The 23,911-nt window shown below is 32.2% G+C and overlaps 2 protein-coding genes across 2 annotated transcripts; both read left to right on the top strand.

Moving 5' to 3' along the window:
* The first annotated feature begins 14,846 nt into the window (after positions 1 to 14,846).
* On the top strand, positions 14,847 to 16,246 carry LOC143197453 (transmembrane protein 205). The gene is made up of 3 exons (XM_076405948.1): positions 14,847 to 15,225; positions 15,294 to 15,639; positions 15,745 to 16,246. Exons 1-3 carry the CDS (start codon positions 14,996 to 14,998, stop codon positions 16,036 to 16,038), a joined length of 870 nt encoding a protein of 289 aa, XP_076262063.1. The 5' UTR covers positions 14,847 to 14,995; the 3' UTR covers positions 16,039 to 16,246.
* An 829-nt stretch (positions 16,247 to 17,075) lies between these two features.
* Positions 17,076 to 23,898, top strand: LOC143197438 (U2 snRNP-associated SURP motif-containing protein). Its single transcript, XM_076405917.1, has 15 exons — positions 17,076 to 17,389; positions 17,449 to 17,565; positions 17,619 to 17,715; positions 17,775 to 17,970; positions 18,026 to 18,185; positions 18,246 to 18,531; positions 18,589 to 18,811; positions 18,870 to 18,985; positions 19,044 to 19,155; positions 19,211 to 19,640; positions 19,694 to 19,847; positions 19,903 to 20,119; positions 21,461 to 21,742; positions 21,902 to 21,964; positions 23,033 to 23,898. The coding sequence occupies exons 1-15, from the start codon at positions 17,372 to 17,374 to the stop codon at positions 23,367 to 23,369; spliced, it is 2,808 nt and encodes a 935-aa protein (XP_076262032.1). The 5' UTR covers positions 17,076 to 17,371; the 3' UTR covers positions 23,370 to 23,898.
* Positions 23,899 to 23,911: the final 13 nt, after the last annotated feature.

Genomic DNA, 23,911 nt, shown 5'->3' with positions numbered 1-23,911 from the left:
TTGACCAATGTTCCAATCAAACTAGAACGAAAAAAGCTGCTGCCCTGTCGGGAATCGAATCCACGACCTCCGCGTGTAAGCTCAACTTCCTAACCATTACACCATAGAAACAGTTGCCTATAATGTTTCTACGACTTCCCATATAACATGGTTAGTACATAAAAAGATTTTTCATCACATTAGTTGAGCAATAACATTATACACAAATATTTGATTATTTTAGATAAAAAATATGTGAAAACATTGTACGTGCCCTTGAAATTTGATGTTTCCCGTTAATTTCTCCCTCTTCCCCCAAACCGATCCTAATTTGGTTACAATAGGACCACCTCGGAAAAGCACTCTTTTGAATAGAAAAATGATTTTTGAAAATCGGTTCATAATTGACGTAACAATCGGCGAACAAACATTCTCCTCCTCCTTTTTTGAAATCGGTTAAAAACTTCCCGGAAGAGCATCTACTCGGTACAAATCAGACATTATCAACGCACTGAAAGAATATTTTGTTCACACTTCGACGAAATGACACATACTGAAAAGTGAAACCTATTAATGAGTTGAACTTCAGCATGAAGTTAGTTACAAATCTACCCAATTGCGATTTAATACGCAAGAACACCATCTGTTGTAAATCCTTAAAAATTAATTTATAGATCTGATATGAGATAAAAAGACTCTACTAAAACCAGTCGCTTTTAGATTAGAACTGCGGTTAAATTTAAACCTAATGATTCGTCGTATCACGTCACCAACAGACATCATCGGTTCAACTGACGTCACGGTTTCCTAAACCTAATTTTCCTAATTTTCGCACTTTGTATAGGGATTCTTTTGAGCAATTAAACAAGCCACTTTTTTTATACCAAGACCAACGCTAGTTATGGAACAAGGATTCATGAAATTCATGACTTATTAGATTTTTTGCATCAAACAATACCTTTTGCTGAACAAATATTTTAACGTTCATCGTGGCTAGGGCTTCTACGATCTGAATTAAGCATCCGACTGAATCAATCATTAGCGTAACATATACGTTTTCATTATCAACCTTTGACTTTGATAAGAAAAACGTTGTTGTTTCGCAATATGATGTATTTATTGCATTTCTCGCAGATGTCTTGATAAATATAATTATTTTTATCCACTAGAATATTGTACATCCCAAGAGTAATAAAGATTTTGTCAGTTATCATAAAAACTAACTAATCCCGAAAAATTCGTATATTTCATAATATTGTGAGAACAATATTAATCGGTGCGATTTTGTTTTGTAAAAGTCAAATTAATTTAAAATCTAGCAGGCTATGATTCTCCCACTCGATTGATAAATATTTAAAATTTATTAGTTGAGAAAGCCACCAGAAGAAATATTTTAAATCTGTGGAATGACCAAACACACGGACTGTCGGTAAATTAAATTGAGAACGTTGAAAACGTTAGAAAAAAAAACACCTTTCTATTTCTTATTTCACCGCTAATCTTCTTTTTATTGAAACTTTTTAAAATAATAATTTAATTATATATCAGTGTAATATGCAATGATTAAAATATATGCATTTATCGTTGTATAAAGGTATAATTAAATAAAAGATTAATTAACTATTTAGAGAATAACAGTTATTTACTTTTTTACGTTTTCTCTATTTTAAACTTAATTTATATTGTATATAATAACAGAATATATGAGTATATTATATATATTATATTTATTATATTAATACATTATATATCTTATCATGTATAGTACATTTTTTGATGGATGCAATAAAAAAAAATGTTATGTATAAATATATTTTTACTGAGCAATTCTCATGTATATAATAATTATTTTCAACGTAAATATGATTGAACATTAGACATGTATTTGCAAAAGTGTTCCCTATATGTCAAATACTCAATTGGTCAATGAAATTAGTTTGGCAAGCGGATGATCGTGTTGACAAATGATTATATAAACATTTTAGTTTCAATGAACTATTATGATGGCAAATTTTGCACGTAAGCCACTAGCGATGTATGCATTTATTTATCTGAAGATACGGCCAATGCAACTGCCGCGAAAAGATATATGAATAAAAATATCCTTTTTATTAAGCTAATCACGATTATATCGTTTGCTCTATCAAATAGCATGCATTTTTCGATATCTGAAACCATTCAAAAGTCGGAGTTAACTAAATCTGGTAGATATTGTGGATGTTCGTGAAAAGACTTGATATTTTAATTAATTATTAATTGTTGCGATGGACGTTCTTAACCTTAACTGGCTTCTGATCTGAAATGCCAGCATTCACAATACTTATTTTCCTTTTGTTTTGATTTAAGATCATCCATAGTGATAAATTATATTGTTCGTGCGCATTGATATTTCATGTATTTTATACACAACAGTATATAGAATACATTTTGCACACGTTATTATTTAAAGATAAACAAGAAGCCGGGTTATCATCACTGACATAGTTGTAGAGGCATCGAGATGTTAATTTTTTTTATAACATGCATAATGCATTTCCATTAAAATAAAATAAATATAATAGGGAGTAGTATTATTACAATAGTTTAATACATTTTAAATTACAAATCAACATATAGAAATGAGATAATTAATATCGTTTTTAATGAATAGCCCGAAAACGAGATTCTTTATTATCTTAATCTCTCATTATTACTCATAAGTAAAATATTATCTCGTGCTATAGTTCACACTAAATCGTATGTTCAATTAATTTGGTACTATATTATGTAAATGGCATGTAATGACGTGAATTTGAATAATAAAATAATTTGGAGCGATGTAAATTTGATCTGCTAAATTTTGTTATTATTTGCAAAAAGTATTGGTATAATATATGGCACCTGTTTTCTATTTATTTTTTCTAAAGTATCTCCGATATGTCATAAACCGCTAATAAAAAATATCAACGAATCGTTTTGGAGAATCTTGTGATGCTTTTGAGACGCACACGCTTCTAGAATGGATCAAGATAACACGCGATTTAAACAAAAAAGGTGATTTTATGAAAGAGAGAGAGGGCAAATATCGAAAACAATCGAAATAAAAATAATATCAACGTAGTTTGAAATCGAATGTCGTCACAAGCATCTTATGTAAAATTCGTAGACTTTAAATTGTTTTGATATTATTCCTATCTTTATATCTTATGAGTCACAGGTGAAAATCCTAAAATTTGGTAATATGCAGCTGGTTTAATCACTATTTACAGGCCTATCTAATGAAAATTGTCTCATTTGTTATGTATCGTAATTTTTTAGTGATTGATACTAGGTAATTGAAGAATTATCGATAAATGAATCAACGATATAATATATATTTTAAATACTTTGAATTCTATTATAGAAAAGCGCCACATTGTTAACTAAGTTGTATCAGTTGATAAGAAATATAATATTGGAAATATATTGAATTATTCAATATTAACACCCTGAACTCCAATATATTTTTTTACATTTCCTCCCCAAACCTGTTGATGCTAATGTATAATGCTAGGTTATTGTATGTATTTTGATCAGCGATATATAACAGGTAAATTGAAAAGACCCCGGCCTGACACATATATTGCGCTACTAGAATTAAATCCATATGTTTTTTAGTTAGCCCTAACCCTCAAAAGATGAGTGTATAAATTTGACAGCTGTCAGATCATTAGTTTGTGAATTATAGCATATTGAGTGAAACAACATTTGTTATTGTGAAAAAAAAAATGGATAAAAAGAAATTTCGCGTGTTCGCGCAGGAAAATCAACCATCAAGCATTGGTATGCTAAGTTTAGACGTGGTGAAATGAGCACCGAAGACGGTAAACGCAGTGGACGCCCAAAAGAGATTGTTACCGACGAAAACATTTAAAAAATCCACAAAATGATATTGAATGACCGTAAATTGAAATTGAATGAAATATCAGACACTCTAAAGATATCAACTGAACGTGTACATCATACCATTCACGATTATTTGGGCATGAGAAAGCTCTGTGCAAAGTGGGTGCCGCGCGAGCTTACTTTTGACTAAAAACAACGACGAGTTGGTGATTCGGAGCAGTGTTTGAAGATGATCAAGCGTAATAAACCCGAGTTTTTGCGTCGATATGTGAAAATGGATGAAGTCCATCCACAGTCATCCGAGTGGACTGCATACGATGAACCCGCTCCAAAGCGTGGGAAAACGTAACAGTTGGCTGGCAAGGTTATGGCGTCTGTATTTTGGGATGCGCATTGGATAATTTTCATTGACTACCTTGAAAAAGGAAGAATTATCAACAGCGACTTTACATAGAATTATTGGACCGTTTGAAGGACGAAATCGCCGAAAAACGGCCGTATTTGAAGGAAAAGAAAGTGCTGCTTCACCAAAACAATGCACCGTTTCACAAGTCAGTGAAAACGATGGCAAAAATCCATGAATTGGGCTTCGAATTGCTTTCTCATCCACCATATTCTCCAAATCTGGACCCCAGCGACTATTTCCTGTTCGCAGATCTCAAAAGAATGGGAAGAAATTTTCGTCGAATGAAGAGGTGGTTGACGAAACTAAGGCCTATTTTGAAGCAAAGGACAAATCATACTACAAAAATGGTATCAAAAAGTTGGAGGTCGCTAAACTAAAAAAGAAAAAGAAAAAACTAATTTTACCAAAAAAATATGTTTTACTATGGTAGGCCGGGGACTTTTCAATTGACCTGTTAGTGGATCAAATACGACAAACTCAAGCGCAAGAATGCATGGCTTATTAAGACAGTGCCGACTACATCGATATCGAAGCGGAATATTCATAGAAATCATAGAAATCAACAAGATGTAGTCAATTAAGAGCTGTTAAAACCAAATGAAACTATTATCGACGTCAATCGAATAAATTGAACGTGTATATTGTTGCAATGCAATAGCGAGTAACAGACGCAGTTTCAAGTCATGTTGCAAGAATTGTGATTGGTGATGAAAAGTGGATCACCACCTGCACATCACCTGCGTACTCACCAAACATAGTGCCTTCTGATTACCAGTTGTTAAACATTTGCAAAAATTGGATGTTGGAAAATCGATCGATGATTGAAAAGGAAAACTTGTAGAAAATATGTTGATTAGTATATATTGTATCAATAAATACTTTTTTAAAAAGAAAAAAAATTAACAGCTAAGTTATATCATAATATTTCCCAAATTATTTTAAGTTTCACAAAAACAAGAACAATTCCATTAAGCAGCTTTGAATATTAAATAAAGTCTAACAATGTGAAATAAATGTTGCAAATTCTATTTTCGGAAGTCTAATAAAAAACTGACTTAACAAGTTTGAATGGAGATAATACGTCCGATACTAACTCAGCTTGGTCAGGTTCATTGTGGTTCGCTAGCCTTTCTTCTGTATGATCTATTTCGTGATATTTTTTCTAGTTCTACAATCATATCAAAGTTTTTCATATTCGTATCTGCATTTTTTTGTTCAATTATTTTCCTGAATTAATAGAAATTCTAAAAAAACTAAATACGAACGGTGAAAGAAATGATTCAGTGGAAAGATGGTGTAATTCTTGGGGAATCCTATGGTCCGAAGTCGATCGGATTCCGACAAACATCATCAATTCCGAGAAATGTAGTTCTCTGCTCGATTCTCCAGCGCTAATTTTTAGTGATGCCGAGAAATGCATTCTTTCGAATTATTTTGTGGGTATTATATATTAACGGCCACGTTTTAATAATTTTTATTTCTATTCGCTTATCAGTTCGCGCGAATTACGTTTGAAACATAAATTATGTTACATGAACTGTTTTCAATGTTAATGACGCAAATGTTAAACGCCTTAATTAAAAATAATAATTTAACGCATCGGTGTGGACTACACAAACATCATTTACTCCATTACTATTAATGTTTGTTTAATATTTTTGAGAATAACTTTTAAACACATAAGCTGACGTTCTATAAACTAAACACCTAGATCAATACAATAACAAATACTATATGATAATGATATTAACGCTATATTGTTATATAAAGTAGTAATAGGTTGTCCAATAATTTTATCGTAAAGCAAGAGACATCTACTTAGACGGTGTGAGTAATATTTAATTTTATGTTTCAGAAATATACGTGAACAATTCGTTAAAAATGCAACAAAAGCTTTTAAAACAATAAAAATGATTTTAAGCATCGTTCTATCACTCTAAATGATGAACCAAAGTAAAAAACTAAAAAATCTCCAAACTGATAAACACAATAAAGTGACAACGTCAAACATTATTTAGTATTAGGTTAAAAACTGTCAAAAATTGCAATTCATAATTGTACATCTGTCAATCTTTATTTTAAAAGTCAACATGACTGACAACCTCAAACATTGTTTATTATTTGGTTACGATTGTCAAAAGTTGCAATTCATAATTGAACATCTTTGAACTTTTTTGATTAGTCAGAACGTCGTATGTCACTGACTGTCAAAAATATTGCAAATAATAACAAACGAAACTCTCAACGTGAATTCGCAGTATCACACCTAATCTGAGGTTTTCTTGTAATTATTTATTAAGCAGAAGTTAACTACTGACAGGTTATTTATAGAAAATTGTAAAACAAAAATGATAACAGTATTCTAAAGAAAAAAAGAATTGGCGAATAATAAATAATTCTAAGAGCCGTCATTTATTATTGTTATTATTATCAATCAATTCCTAAAGAGTACAAATTCCAATTACAACTCATAACCGATTGTCAATTCAATTTAACATTAATTAAAAAGAAAAGAGCGTTAAATACCTCCGTTATTGAGACCAAGGATACCTTGTTATGTAACATAAATTAATAAAATATAAAATTAATTATTCAGCTGATAAAAAGATTTTTATTGCTCTAATGTGTGAACCAATAACAACCATAAGGAGGTTCAATATCATTAAAATTCGAAATAAACCAATTTAAATTGTTTTGTATTAGTTATTACGTCTTTTATGAACTTAATTAATAATAATAAGAAGTCATTAACAGACTATATTACTCATAGTACTTCCATATATGAAGGTCGAGATAATATTTGAAATTGAAAAATATTTGTCATAGGTATTTTCCAAAATTTTAACCATATCAATGTTATATCTAAAATTTTGAATACTCTCTCTATTAAATGTTTTCGATACATTTAAAAATCTTGGGTACACTAAGTTGCATGCATTCTAGTTTATTTTTTCACACAATCTGTTACAGGATATTCAAGGATTTTTTTTCACTAGCTGTTTTGGTGTTTTGCGATACAGAGATTTGTGGGTGGTTAAGTTTAATTCGTCGTTTGTATAGGTTATGGTCATACAAGCAGTTAGGTTTAATATTGATGAAATATGATTGTGACTGAGTTACTAATATACTCGTTGAGCCAATTTAATGAAAATTTTATGGGATAAAATAAGAGGAAATAAAAAACAACGCCAAGGAAACTGATAATATCTCTATACAGTAAACTTTGATCTTGTTTTTAATTTTTTGAATATCTGTGTGAAACGTGAATTCTTAGAAGTGGATTCGCTTTCGACTGATTGGCTGATATCCAATTCGCACACCTCCGCATAATATATTCAGAAGGAAACGTCAAACTCGTTCAGTCTAAAGATAAACGTAACGTTTTTTTTATCAAAAATAAGTTTGTTTTCAATCATAGCATCGGATTTGATGAATAAATTTTTTTTTTTTTTTTTTTTTTTATAATTATATACATTGTTACTAGTCGTTGCCGACTAACCTACAATTTGTCCTTATAATAGCTTAAATCTAGGTATATATCTAATAGGACTCATCAGTCCTACATAGTCTCTAACATAATAATAATTGTTTTAACACTTTGAGTTTTTTCTAATGCACCTCACTGCACTACACTACAACACACTACACAAGTTCAAATGGTTTGGTCCTTTTGAGTCTGCGTCCGGTTTTGGTGTTGTCCAAGAGTTGTAATACTTCGAAATTAACATGAGAGTGAAGTCTCTCCTCATGTCTCTTTGCAATTCTTTTAATTTCTTGATTGACAGTCGGTATCTGAAGATCTCGATGTAAATAAATGGTCCGGTAATATCTGGGTGCACCTACGATGCTTCTTAGGACTTTGTTCTGGAAAACTTGTATTAGATTTATGTTGCTTTTTGCGGAACATCCCCATAATTGTATTCCGTATGTCCATATAGGTTTTAATATTTGTTTATATAGAAGTAATTTATTATGTATAGTTAATTGAGATTTTCTTCCAATTAGCCAATACATTTTTCTATATTTTAACTCAAGTTCTTTTCTTTTCTTTTTGACATGTTCCTTCCACCGTAGTTTTGCATCAAGTGTCATTCCGAGATACTTAGCATTATTGCTGTATGGTATGACAGTGTGGTTTATGGTCAATGGTGTAAGCGCGGCCTGTTTATAGGTGAATTGAACATGCACAGATTTGTTTTGGTTAATTTGTATTTTCCAGATTTGGGTCCATTTATTTATAGCGTCAGTAGCCTGTTGTAGTTTTCGGGTTGCTTCTTCGCTATTGTTTCCGACAGCAAGAATAGCAGTATCATCAGCAAATGTAGCCATTGTAATGTTTTCGATTTGTGGTATATCACATGTATAAAGTAGGTACAGAATTGGCCCCAGTACACTTCCTTGTGGTACACCTGCTTTAGTTTCTTTTATTGTAGAGTAAGCTTCCTCTTGTTTCACTCTAAACATTCTGGCTGTGATGTAAGATTTTAATAGTTCGGTGTGTTGCTTCGGTAATATTTTCTGTAGCTTATGGACGAGGCCTTTGTGCCATACCTTGTCGAAAGCTTGTGCTACATCTAAGAATACAGCTGAGCATACTTTATTATCTTCATAGGCTTTTTCAATAACATCTGTTATTCTATGCACTTGATCAATCGTTGAATGTTTGGTAATAAATCCAAACTGGTGTGTTGGTATTAGGTTTTTTCTCTCTATAATTGGTTTTAATCTTTTCAAGAGGAGCTTTTCAAATACCTTAGCTATCGTCGGTAACAGTGAGATAGGTCGATAAGCTTTTATATCATTTGGTGATTTTCCAGGTTTTGGAACCATTATTATTTCAGCCATTTTCCAAACGTCTGGGACATATTTCAGTCGAAATGCTGCATTGATTAAGTTAGTGAGCTTTATAATACCCTTTCTTGGCAGATTGTGCAGCAATTGCCCTGTTATTAAATCATAGCCTGGTGATTTATTTGGCTTGATGTTAGTTTTAATAACGTTGGTGACTTCTTTCGGAGTTGTTAATTGAATTGTCGAATTTTCGCCGTCTATGTCCGGTAAAGTATGTTCAATTTCACTTTCGTTTGGTTTGAAAGTTTTCTCTAAATGGTCAGCGAATGCTTCTGCTTTCTCCAGGTTGCTGCGTGCCCAACTTCCATGCATGTTTCTTATCGGAGGACTATGTAGACAGGATCGTTTTAGGTATTTAGTGGCTTTCCAGAGCGAGTAGTCTGTGTTCTTGTCATCTGTTAAATTTCGTAGATAGTTATTTATGGAATTGTTTTTAATTTCCAAAATTTCCCTCTTCAACCTTTGTGTTATGTTGTTTAAGATATTCTTATTTTCAGGTGTTCTATTTTGCTGCCATTTTTTCCGTAGTTTTCGTTTTTCAGCTACCATTTCCTTGATTTCTTTCGGGTAATTTATTCCTTTGGTTGAAGTTTTAATTTCTGGAGTGTTATTCCAAGCAGCCTGTTGGATGTCTGCAACGAATTTTTCGGTTTCATAATTTAATTGGTCTTCTGTCTTAAGGGGAACATTTAGTTGAATTCGATTGTTTATTTCTTCAACAAATCCTTCCCAGTCTGTCCTCTTGTTGGTTAATGTTGGATTTTGTTGTTTTCTTATAATGTTTTCACTCAGCGTCAAAATCACAGGTGTGTGATCTGAACTTAAGTCAAAATTTTCTTCAACTTCCATGTAGTTAGTGGTTATGTTTCTAGCTATAAAGAAGTCTAACAGGTCTGGAGTTTTCTCTGGATCGGTAGGCCAATAAGTTGGTTTTCCTGTCGACATGTAACTGCACCCTAGCTCAGCAGCTGCTTTATGTAATTCATTACCTTTAGTTGTCGTCATTCTAGATCCCCATCTTGTATTTTTAGCATTGAAATCACCACCGATTATAAATTTTTCTCCTAGGTTGTTTAGAACATTCAAGTAATTTTCTTTTTTTTGGTTGTATCTTGGAGGGCTATATATGGAAGCTAATGTAACCCTGTATTTGCTAGATATAACAGTTACTGCCGTTACCTGATTTTCTGCTAAACTGAGTCCGGGTTCTTGATGATGGCATATATTATTTTTTATTATTATTGCACTTCCTCCTCTTGCTGTGTTAGCTGGATGAATGGTGTGGTAAAAGTAATATCCTCTAAATTTAATAAAGGATTCCTTTGTCAAATGGGTTTCAGATATTAAGCAAATATCTATTTTTTGCAATTCTAGGAATACTTGTAGGTCAGCGTGATGTTTCTGAATCCCATTAGCATTCCAAATTGCGATGCGGATGTCTTTACTTGCCATTTTTAGTTCTTGAGGCCACCGCCCTATTGTTTTCGAGTTTAAGTAATCTTTCAGAAAACGATTCAATAATCTTTTCCTGGTTGTCCAGCTTTGCTATAAGTTTCAATAGCAGTTCGTTGGTTGTAACGTCTTCTTTTTTTGTTTCTTTTTGAGCGGTTTGGTTTATGCTTTGAGCATAGGTCATTTCATCGTTGATTTCGTTGTACATTTTTGGTTGTTTATTTTGAGTCACTGTTTTTTGCTCTTTAGCCTGACTGATTTTATTTCTTCTCTCTTGGAATGTTTTCGCAACTACGCATCCTCTGTAGCTTGCTGGATGCGCTTCATTGCAATTCGCACATTTCGCTTTTGTTCCTTTGGGTTTTTTGCATTCTCCCGTGATGTGTTTTCCTGAGCATTTTACACACCTTGGTTCCCTTTTACAGAATTTTTGTGTGTGTCCATGTAATTGGCATCTCTTGCACTGTGGCACAAGATTTGCCTTTCTAAGGGGTTCTATTTTTACTTCGACTCCTAGAATTTGTTTAATTTCATAAATTGCTTTTATGTCCGTGTTATGTTGGAATGATAACATAAACAGTGGTAAAGGCTTCTTCTGGACAACTATTTCTCCATTGTTATTTTTATTTCGTTCTTTTTTCAGGATATTTGTGACGTCAGTACATTTAAGTCCATTTTTTATTAACTCTTCCACTATTTTAGTAGTTTTAGCTGTCGGTGGAAGCCCTCTTGCCATTACTTTAATGTCTCTGGTTTGCTTATCTTCATACGAGTGCCATTGTAATTTTAGGAATTCCAAGCACTCAGCAATTTTCGTAAAAGTTTTACGACATTCGGCGTTTAATTTGATTTGTCCATTGTTTAATGTTGTTGCTCTAAATAGTATATTATTTGTTTTCATTGTTTCATATAGCAAGTCAAAGTCTGTGACATTACTTACTATAATTGGAGGTGGTCTCGGCACTTTTATTTCTTTATTCAATTCTTGTGCTTTAATGGTTTTTGGTTGTTGTGGTGAAGCTTCAGGTGTGTAGTTTGCTTTTCGTTTCTTATTTCTTTTAACTGTTATCCAGCCTACTTCTTTTTGCAATTCTTCCTCGTCTGTTTCATAGTTTACAGGCAATTTGTTTTCAGTGCACTGGTTCACTACGGGAATGCTAGTTGGATTGTATGTGTTTTGGTTTTTTATTAGGAGTTGTAGTGCATCTAATTGTTTTTGCATATTTGTTAGTGCAATTTCCAGATTCCGTCGGGCTGTTTTTTCGTTAATATACGCATTATAGAGAGCTTGCTCATTTTGCGTTCTCTTATGGTTTTCTTGACAAAAGATTTGATTCTGTTGTGCCAGATAAGCTTCACCTGACGTTGAGGATTGTGTTTCCATCTCATTTAGTCTCTGGTTCTCTCTATTAATCATTTTTATTTAATGAATAGTTTAATTCACGTTTTTACAAAAATTTCAGTACCGGTATTTGTTTCAGAACCGTTATAACGCCGCATTTGTGGTACAGATGATGCACCTCCGACCCTTAACAGCCCCCAAAATTTTACCTTTGTTACTTTATTGCAGTGACCATCGTTTTAAACACATTTTCACTAAACATTTAACGCGCAGTTTTAACACTGTTATTGTCGTCACGGTTTTTACTTATTTTTTAAAATCGCATTTGTGGCACAGGTAGTACACTTTCAAATTTATTACACTGACCGTCGCTCCAAACACGTCTTTACTCTACGAAGGTCGAACGACAACTCTGATGAATAAATAAGTATTGGAAATAACGAAGCATTAAATGATGATAAGTTAATTAAGGGTAGACGGTTTTATTGTCGTTTATTATATTTCAGCGAAAAAAACACAACCATAATAAATTACTAATTAGTGATTTTCCTAAAAAAATGTCTGGTGTTTTTTTTGTAAACAAATAACAAGTAATAATATTAGGCTATGTTAGAGGAAACCATTAATTAAAATAAATATATATTTTAGTAAAAAAAATACATTATTAATATTTTTATCACAGCTCCAGTAACCAAGCCGGGTAAGTCTGGATACATTCTGAAGACATATCCGCGATAGCTACTCGCTAATGAACAAAAATATTAATGCCAAGATACGTGGTTAAATCACAAATACTGAAAAAAAATCCAGGTAGGTATACGTGACTAAAATTCATGGACACAGACTTAAATTATATGAGACTTGATGATGGTAACAAGAATTCATAAATGTTCGATAATCTAATGAAGGAATCAATTGTATAGATTCTTGTACAGTAACGCCATATCTAAATGACAGGAAACAACGATCAAAAACTAATCGAACAATGCCGTGCAGCAAAAAAAAGAATATCAATACAACAATTATTGCGTTTGTTCATAATAAACTTTGGTCTTGTTTTCGTTAAATTTTATGCTGATATGCGATTTCTGCGAAAAGAAATTGCATTTGATATTTGAAAAAATTTAATCGGCAAGGTATGAAAATAAAATGTCCTAATATTTATCTAGTAGGCGAAGAATTACATTGTATATAAATCAGATCCAATATGCATAGTGGTGAAATATTTTATAATATTGCCAAACGGCCGATTCGTCACGTAGACTCTCTTGTAACCTCTGTTAAAGAAACCCCATCACAAGTAGTTAATTTAATACTTAAAGGTGCATAAAAATTCCCCATCTACTCCCATGAAATGGAATTCTTTTTTTGGAATAATCTGTTGAACTCGGCAAATAAAAATGAAAGGACGTCACGCGGCCAGGTCGGATTTTAACATTTAGCGACAAGATAAGACTAATTTTTTTAATTCGTACCGATAATTATTGGCGTGACTAAATTAATAAAATTATTTGACATTTCAGCCTGACTTAATAAAAAATATATTGCCCAGTCGTATAAAACAAATAATTTATTTAGATTTTTTCTTGGCAAAGATACCCAGTGCGAAAAAAAAGCACTGCCAACATATTATATAATGACATTTTACAACCATCCCATTTTTCGAAGATTCGTTTTTAATCGTCCTTATATCCGAAGCCGTCGTTTGTAATAACTATAACCTATGAAGTAAGTAATCAGTTTTGACGTTTATTTATACGATAAACACATTATATTTTTAATAAAAAATTAAAGAAAGCGGATTGTTTGTAATTAAAAAGTGATGAATTAACAAAAATGCACTCATTCCATCAGTTTTTCAGTAAAAAAGTCTATTGTAAAATTTATAACTTTTTGTGCTAAATACGTTAAATAAAACTAAATAAAGTAACAAATTCTCAAGTTTATGATAACAATAAATGTGTCGCAACCATACACTTTGCAATATGCACGGAAAAATATGTGTTTAACACCATTTTCCTTAATGAATTTACTTTTATCGTAGAAATTATTTCAAAAATAAAAATCCTAAAACTAGTAAAACAATGTTTATATATATATATATATATATATATATATATATATATATATATATATATATATATATATATATATATCAAGCGGTGAAATAACAGCGTATTTCTGAACTATTACATAAACGTATGTAATCATATTAATTATGCATCATTTTGTCTTAATTTTCGAAAATTACGGAAAAAAAACTGAATCAATATTTGAACATTAAATTTTGGAAATCCTCATGTGAAATATTTTTTCCTCTATACGATAAGGATGTAACGTATTATCGAATTTGTTTATTATAACGTATAAAATACTTCCTCTAGATGCATTATTAAATATGTTAATAGTAATAAATTATTTCTAATACAATATATTCTGTAATACGTCAGTTTTTATACTAATTGTTGTTTTTTTATTAAATTCGAATTTAATATACTATATACTTTATATACTGTAATTGTTTAATAAATCTGGTTTAAAGCTGTTAAATACAATCTAATTGCGATATCTACTTCAGATCTGTATAATATAGATTTATGGCTTGAATTTTGAATTTACTCTAAAACCAATAAATAAACGATTAAATAGTATAGTCCTATATTATTTTTATGGCTTTTTTAATTAATTAACTAATTTTATTTGAGGCATAAAATTATTTTTTTCTTTGGTTTATTGCATTTTATTAATTGAATTGACTAAAAACCATTATAAAAATCCCTTCATGAACAAGATAAAAATAATTATATTATTGTTAAAAATTACTAAATGAAGTAAAATTAAATATAGAACATTAATTAAACTTGAAATCGTTAATATCGATCGATAGTTTTTCCCGTCTCTAGCGCAAGTCGCGAGTGGGGATAGCGCCTTATAAAAACTTTTACCTTAAATCGAATCCTTACAGTTGTATAACAAGTGTCTCGTTATCGATATATTTCGTACCCGTTATATATCAGTTATATCGATATTTTATCGTGTGTTTTTTGACTGTGATAGCGGCGCGAATAATTTTTTGTCGTCTTACGAAAATACTAAACGAAATGTGTGTTGGAAGATTACCCAGTGCAAAAGACGTTTATCAGTTACCAACGGCCACTAAGTTAGAAGATGTGTCGGGTTTAAAGAATATCTGCATATTACCGGGAGAAAAAAAGGATCCCCAAAAAGTATATACCCAAGATGTTTTGGCTGTGATGACTTACTGGACTAAAGTTCTAGTTTTTTCAATTAATGAACATATCAAGAAGTTGCAATGTACAAAACTGTATAGGTATGTTCTGATTTAACTAATCATGAATTAGTCAGTTATCTAACATCTATTTCTTATTTCTATTTCAGAATACTCACTAGTACAACACAACCTGCTCATTTCGTCGTCACAATATCAGTTTTATATCTGGCATACATTTACTTTTCACACAAAACTTCAGTATCTTCAATATCACCTTTATGGACATTAGTTTACCTTGGATCATTTAGTATCCATTTTGGAGCGCAAATATGGATGACCTTCATTTCTGGATTAGCTTTATATTTTTCTCTCCCAAGACACACTTTTGGAAATGTTCAAAGAGTACTGTTTCCCAAATATTTTCTACTCAACAGTATGCTCAGCATGATCACTTTGGCTATATTTTTAAAAGTCAAAACAAATGAACTTCAAAATATAGAAAATGGAGTTCAGGTAAGAATATTTATTTTTCATTATTCTAATAAATATTTCAAAACCTAATTAATAATACAGATATTTATTTTACGATTTACTAATGAATTGTATTTTTTTTTTCAGGCTTTGGCAATGTCATTTTGCTTCCTCATTGAAATTCTTATTTTTCTTTATTTGGTTCCCCCATTAACTGCTCTGATTAGTTCCAAAACTGAGATTGAGAAAGAAGCAGGAACTGGAATGGAAGTGGGGAAATTTGAATTAGGAAAACTGCATAAATGTCCGCATTATATTAAAATTCTCAAAGCTTTTAGAAAAGTACATATGACTATTGCTATTGGAAATATGTGTGCTTTAGGATGTACTTCCTTGCACTTGTACTATTTAGCGTGTAAACTATGTATAGCACCATTATAGTGATATTTATTATTTATTTATTTATTATAATATATCTAAGTAGGCTGATCTGAAATATTAGTTCTTAAGATTAATTTATTTTTTTAATGGGAAATCAGTATTATTGTATTGTACATTTTTGTACAATTGCTATTTTGTTCGTTTATTACGAACAAACAATTGTTATTTGGACTGTTTTTTTATAATAAAATTATAAAATAATTATTAATATGTTGGTTTTCTTTCTAATGTATTTAATTTTTTGGGTCCAAACATTCAGTTGTTAAGATGCTAGCGCATGAATACAATTAATACAAAAAATATAAACATGTACAATTCTTATCAAAAGACTGTCTCTAATTGCAAAAGAGATACTGTAATTTTAACTTGCTTAACAATTTTAAAGGAATATGCGATTTCACATTTTAAAAAAATGGCAATAGTCAGTCAGTCATATCCCACTAAAAATCTTGATGTTTTAGTAGTCTGTTAAGGCAACTCTCTATACACTTGTCTGCCATATTGCATACACATATTGCTCTGCCATCTGAAGATTTAGCTCTACTCCTATTTGTAAATATTAAAAAATACTTTTATATCCCAAAGATAGATAACATTTTTTACAGTATTTGATTTATGATATTCCATCTTTATTGTCTTAATAGTTCCTTACAAAAAAGTTTTAATGAGCGTTGGTTCCATAATTATACAACTACAATTTTTGCGCTAATAATGCTAAACTATTATTAGAAAGAAATATTTTATTTTTCCTATACGCAACACTCTATACATTTAATGCGTGGTGCTGCCATCTACAGTATTAGCTTTAATTCTCTTTGTAAAAATTACAGAATACTTTTATATCCTAAAAATAGATAACTTTTTTTACAGTAATCGACTTTTCAACGTTTCGTCCTGTGAAAAGAAATCTGTCTACTCAGAGTTAAACTTTATAGAAAACTGTACATAATTTAAATATTCTAATTTCCGGCAACTCTTTATACAATAAATGAGTAATTTCTAGATATTTTATTTTATATTTTTAATATAATTTAAATATTGAAATTTAAACAGGATTTATAAATGTATAATAATTAGTTTCAGAAAGTATTTCAGTGTTGCCATCTGTACATCCACCCAATATGGCGGAATATGTAGAACAGTGATTATTTGGTTGACATTTCGGTACGAATGGGGTTCGTATTTATTTACAACGTCCCGGGAGTATGTGTGTTATAGATGATCTATAACAAACGAGGTGGATTTTTTCTTTTGTAGTGGTTTTTGGTTATAAATATATAAAGCACAGTTTTAAGTGACGATTATCTTATTTAGTGATGGTTTATAATTCAAAATGTCCGAGAAATTAAAGGTAAGTACCACATTGTCGGCATTACACTACAGTTAATTTAACGTTTCGGCTTTACCTAGAATATACCCGAACAGAAACTAAAGGCCTTCACAATAGGCACAATGGGTAAAAGAACTCTTTCTAAGAGAGAATTAGAAGAGCAGCGTAAAAGGGAAGAAGAAAAAGCTGCTGCTCATGTAGGTATCATGTTTGCAAGCTAATTTCTATTTTGTGACATTATGTATTTTAGGTGTTCCAAGAGTTTATGGAGACATTTCAGGAAGCTCCAATTAATGGTGGTAGTAAAGTATGGGTTAAAGGTGGTACTTATGATGCTGGAGCTAAAAGTATGAGTTTGTTGTAATGTTTATGTATTTTTTGCCAAATTAATTCTATTGTTTTCCAGAGGAAGATACGAAAGAGAGAGGCAAACTATATAAACCCACATCAAGAATGCAGTCGAAAGAAGAAAATTTATCGTCTGCAGAAAAAGCACAAGCTTATGCTAAACTTCTTATTAACACCAAAAAACCTGAAAGACTAGGCAAGAAAAAACCTTCTGGTAAAAGTAATTTGGAAACCTTTATGGAGGAATTAAAACAGTAAGATATTGTAATACTATACAATATGTATAATGGTATACATTAAAAATTTTAGAATACAGGAGGAGCGAGAAGAAAGACATAAATATAAAAGTCATGTAAGAACTCCTATTGAATCAGAATTAGATATGTTTATGAGAAGTGGTGAAATCGGTTCCTTCGATAATGGTGATCCAAATACTACAAATTTATACTTGGGCAATTTAAACCCTAAGGTAACATATCGAAATAGGACAACTTTATTTTTCTCTTAATTTATTATTTTTTCTGGATAGATTCAAGAGCCACAGTTAATGGAGATATTTGGTCGTTATGGTCCTTTAGCCAGTATTAAAATAATGTGGCCTAGATCAGATGAAGAAAAAGCAAGGGGTAGGAACTGTGGATTTGTCGCTTACATGTCAAGAAAAGATGGAGAAAGAGCCTTAAGGAATTTAAACGGGAAGGAAATTGTTGGCTATGAAATGAAAATGGGTTGGGGAAAATCTATTATAATACCTCCGCATCCAATTTATATTCCCCCAGTTCTTTTGGATGTAAGCCAACCCCCACCACCTTCAGGTTCGATTAAATTATAATAATTAGTAGGGGTGTAAAAATTAAATATTTACGTGCTAGGTCTTCCATTTAACGCTCAGCCTGCAGTGGAAGACAAAGATGTCTTGCCAAAATCCGATGAAGAGCTGAATGCTATATTAAAAAGAGCTACAGTAAAAGTTGTAATTCCCAGTGACAAAAACCTTTTAGTTCTTATTCATAGGATGGTAGAGTTTGTTGTGAGGGAAGGGCCAATGTTTGAAGCTATGATAATGAACAGAGAATTACATAACCCTTTATTTAGGTAATTAAAACAAAAATTAGATGTTGTGACAACAAATTTGACAAAAAATATCCTTTAGGTTTTTGTTTGAAAACCACAGTCCCGCTCATATTTACTATAGGTGGAAGGTTTATTCCATTTTACATGGAGATTCTCAAAAGGAGTGGTCGACAAAGGAATTTAGGATGTTCAGAGGTAGTACTTCGTTGAATGTAACGTTTATTTATTGTGCTGTAATTCTTCATTGTTTCAGACGGCTCGGTTTGGAAACCACCTGTCATGACTTCATATACTGCAGGAATGCCTGATGAACTAGTTGTGGATGATGATATTAGAGATAGCTCGAAAGGAGCATTATCGAAATCGTTAGTAATGTCGTAAATAATCATTCTAATTTCTAGTAATGTGTTTTTCTTATAGGCAAAGAGACAGATTAGAAGAGTTTATTAGAAACTTGACCCCGGAGAAGAAGAAGATCGGTGAAGTCATGGTTTATTGTATCGATCATGCCGAAGCTGCCGATGAAATAAGTGACTGTATTACCGAATCTTTATCAAACGAAACTACGCTAGTAACGAAGAAAATAGCCAGATTATACTTGGTGTCTGACATATTGCATAATTGTGGAGTGAAGGTGAACAAGGCCTCAAATTTTCGTAAAACCTTCCAAAGTAAGGTGGTGGACATAATAAAAGAAGTTAAGAAGACGTTCGATGGTTTGGAAAGTCGGCTTCAGGCTGAAGGTTTTAAAGTAAGAGTGTTACGAGTGTTAAAATCGTGGGAGGACACCGGAATTTACACTTCCGACTATCTCAATAAGTTGAACAACGTATTTTTAGGATTAGAGGATGTAAGTTAATCGTTCTGTGTAAAAATGTCTTTCCTAATAGTCGAAATGTATAGGGTACTAAGACTCCAGAGAAGGAAGAAGATATCGACGGGAATCCGCTGGAAAAGGTTTCCGACGATGAAGGTGTACCCATGGATGGAGCCGCGCTGCTTAAAACAGCTATGATGCAGTATAACAGTTCTCCAGAAGATGATGAAGATATCGATGGTAAGTTACCTGTTTTTACCGATTTTCTTTAACATTCAAGATCGTAAATATCCAGGAGAGGAGATCAAGGATGATGACTCTGTCAATAAATCCCTACCGAATGCCGGATTTGTCAAGTCCAAATGGGAAACCGTCGACCCGGATCAAATCGAAGCTCAAGCCATGACCACCAGCAAGTGGGATTTACTTGAAAATAGCCAAGAAACTAGTCAAGACGGCAGTAGCAATGCAAATAACGACCAGGATTCTTTAGTCGATTATAATGATACTAGGTAATTACCTAAACATATTTCATAGAGCAGGGTCACCTGATGAGGATTTTTTTCTGTACATGTACAAAATAGTATTAGAAAAGTTTTGTTCTTAAATGAGTTGTTTATTTATTTGACCGCGCAATGGGATCAAAAAACTTTAGCAAATCCCTTGTTTGCTATACTAAATTTACTTCATAATGAAAGAGGTATCTCATCAGCTTATTAGACACCACAAGCGGGGTCTATTCAACCATCCGAAAAGGTCACTTGAGTCAATGGGTTATACACATTAAAACATGAAATATAGAAACAAAAACATTTGTGAGACTCCTGATAAATAAAATAAAAAAGTAATAATTTAATTACTGTCACAGTTCATACAAATATAAATACTACTCATGCCAGAAGTGTATTTATAGCGAGTCTTCTCTGTAACTAGTGCATTGTACCTACTCTTCTCTTGGGGAATTGCCTGAATGGAACTCCGCGCACACTACATATAAAATAACCATCAACTTCAGTGTCTGTTTAGGAAGCTGAGTTTTACCTTCTTATTCATTTTATTGACTTTTTTTGTACTCCTTATAAACCAAAGAACAGTCGAGCATGAAATCATTTAGATCGGGATTACGTACTATGCTAGATAGTAAAATTACCGTTTATATGGGATTCCCCCTCGTAATTTTCTTAACAAAGTTATTCTTTTCATCAGACTCTGAGGATGTTATTAAAAATTGCTTTTCTAAAGTAAGCGCATTTTCTCCAGTGTGTAAAATAGTACAACTTCTCTTTTCCATTGTGTTTGTTGCTTTAGGTGCACCACTTTGTCGAAAGACATAATTATTCAAGCGTAGCGTGACTAAGCATTTTTAAATTAAAATTATATAACAAAGAACAGTCTCATTCGATCTTATTTTTGGCTCAAATGACCCCTGCCTCAAATTATGCCCATCTCTTCGTCTAATGCCACCCGTTCATCCGTATAACTTTCCGATAAAACAGCCAACGCACACCACAGGTGATTACGAGTACACTGCCAAAGGCAGTCTGTGAATATGTAAAATCCTTTTTAAACTCCCAACGGATTTTCTTTCTCATTTTATCCAAATTAAAAAGAGACAAAATGCCGATTGATTCATATACTGGCACTGGTCGACCCTGTTGTCAAATGTCTGCAAAATTTTGTAAAAGCATGGTGATAACAATTAGAGACTATAAACATTAATTAAACCGATGCGGCAACATTGCAACGTGCGAACGATGTGCATTGGCTGTTTTATTGGGTAGGGTATGTCACACGGGGTGTGTGCTCACTATAGGTGGCGCATTTAATTTTATTTAAAAAAATTATTTTCTTAGAAACATGACGGAAGAGAAACGTTTAAAATTAAGGGAGATAGAAGTAAAAGCCGTACAGTATCAAGATGAATTGGAGTCAGGTCAAAGGGCATTGAAAAGTGGATGGACCGTACCGCAGCAAGTAGAACATTACCGAAGGAAATTGTTAAGAAAATCGGAAAAAGAAGCTAAGAAAGAGGCGAAAGGCGACAAAACACCCAAAAGCGAAAAACACAAGCGGGATTATGACAAATCTGACAGGCATGCCGAGGATATTTCTGACGATGAATATTTCAAGGAACAGTAAGTACAATAAACTTGAAATGGTATTTTCTTTGGTAAATTATTAACAACTACTTATCAAATGTACTTTGTCCTTACAATACAGTACATTTGTTAAGATATTCATAAAATCAAAATGTCTCAGTACCTCTCAAGCTCATGATTTACTGATTTTTATAGTACCTCTAGAAAAAGTAAAAAACATGCTCGCAGCTCTTCAAGTGGTTCAACATCAAGACACAGGTAACCCTTTAGATTTAAGTATATTTTTTCTAGATTCATTTAAATTATCTAGTTTGTCATTTTCCACTCTCGATTTAATTAAAATTTCATTTATTATGTCGACGTTCTGAGATGTGTTTTGAGGCAGATTTTTTCACAGAATTTATCTAGACACCATTACAGAAGTAATGACCTTATTTACTTATTTTATACATTTTAACATTTTTCTTTCAATAAGTTTTGTGTTCAATAAGACGGCGTCATTGGGTTCATATTTGGTGTACTGAATAAGGCAAATTGGAAAGGGGGTTTCAATTCTTGCACCAATTAAATTTTGCAGCAGTGCAGTATCAGTCGCCACGAATAGAATGATTTACATAGTAACAATTTATTGTTTGGTTTTATTCAAACTCGAACCATTTTTGAATTTTTCAAATGACTCAAATTACAATGTGTGGTCTGGGTCTGTTCCCCAAAAGCAGACCGACTTCTCAAGATCCAAGCTACCAATTGACATAACCATACACACATACTTGTGCCCTTTAAGTTATTATATTCTGTTAACTACCACATCATTGTTAGAAATAAAAAGGATTTGGAGCGTTATTTCATAACAAAGGTTCACTTCCAAGTCTCAAAAAGGAATTTTGTTCGTGAATCACTCCCCAAATTGATAAAGCAAATATAATACACACTTTCACACCACTCAAAAGTGCTTGAGGCCCAGAATTTCATAACGAACAAACAGGCAATACCAGCCTTGAATGGGGACATATAGATAGTTTTCCTTCGAAGATGATTGGAATAAATCTCTTGAAGGTGTTTTTCTTATTGAATGACAAAACTTATTGGCACAATTGGGCATAGTTTTTTTAATTGCTTTTTCGGTATTTTATACAATATGGATGTCTGTGGCCATTAGTTTTGTATCAAATTGAAAATGCAACTAGATCTAAAAATATGTCTAGATAAATCGAAAAAAGATCTCCCTTGTCGATCTATTTAAAATGATTTTTTTTCTTCAAATATTCTTCCTGATTGTGTGACAGAAAAAAAGGTATTTTGATTGTTTTCTACCAAAAATATTAGGTCGAAAAGCCGCACGCCTTCAAGAAAGCGTACCTCGAGACAGGCAAGTCCTCCAACACCTCCTCGTGTCTCCCGTCGCCATTCCCCTCCTTCATCACGTTCCTCGCGTAAACACAAAGATTCCACATCCCCCATCAGTTCAACTAGTAAATGTTCCCCTCCGCATAGTACCAGTCGCCATAGTAGGTATTCACCGTCACCAGTTAGATCCTCTAAACATAATAGAAGATCGTCATCGCCAAGAAGAAGAAGCCGCAGCAATTCAAAGACCAGATATTATTCGCCAGATTCGACCAGTTCCAGTGCCAGAAAGCATCGACATAAACATAAATATTAGCGGTTAGAATATGCTGGGTTAGAAGTGGGTATCGCGGATTCTCATGGAATACCAGCAGATTCTGAATCTGACTAAATGTGACGTAAGCGACTTTCGTACCCGGTTCTGATCAAGTACATGTACTGTTTAGGTGTCACGTGTAAATATTATACAGTGCTCGGAAACAGTAGAGTTATTTCAGGGGGCTTTACATGTTTTTCTTCTCAATTAGGTACAAAGTAGATGCCGTGTTGACTTCTTGATTTGACGTGTAAGGTTTCCTTTAGAACTCAATTTAGAAAGCAAAATTGACTTGTGCATAATCCTATTTTAACTAGGTTTATTCATATTTTTTTTATTTGCTACGTACAAAATTAGTTATTCAAACCTTTGTCTCAATATTCTTGGACGTACTTTTAACAATGTTTTAATTTTGTATATAATAATTTACTGTGTATAAAGATCATTTATGTAAATAGGATGTATTAGGGTATATTTATCACTGTACTATTTCAGAATGTCGTTTTGTTAATAAACCGTTTAAACATCACTAATTTTTTTTT

The sequence above is a fragment of the Rhynchophorus ferrugineus genome, unplaced genomic scaffold (assembly GCF_030347505.1).
Source record: "Rhynchophorus ferrugineus isolate W39M unplaced genomic scaffold, kcgeb_rfMv2 rfM5, whole genome shotgun sequence".
In the NCBI taxonomy this organism is placed as follows: Eukaryota; Metazoa; Arthropoda; class Insecta; order Coleoptera; family Curculionidae; genus Rhynchophorus; species Rhynchophorus ferrugineus.
This window is presented reverse-complemented; position numbering and strand designations above follow the sequence as displayed.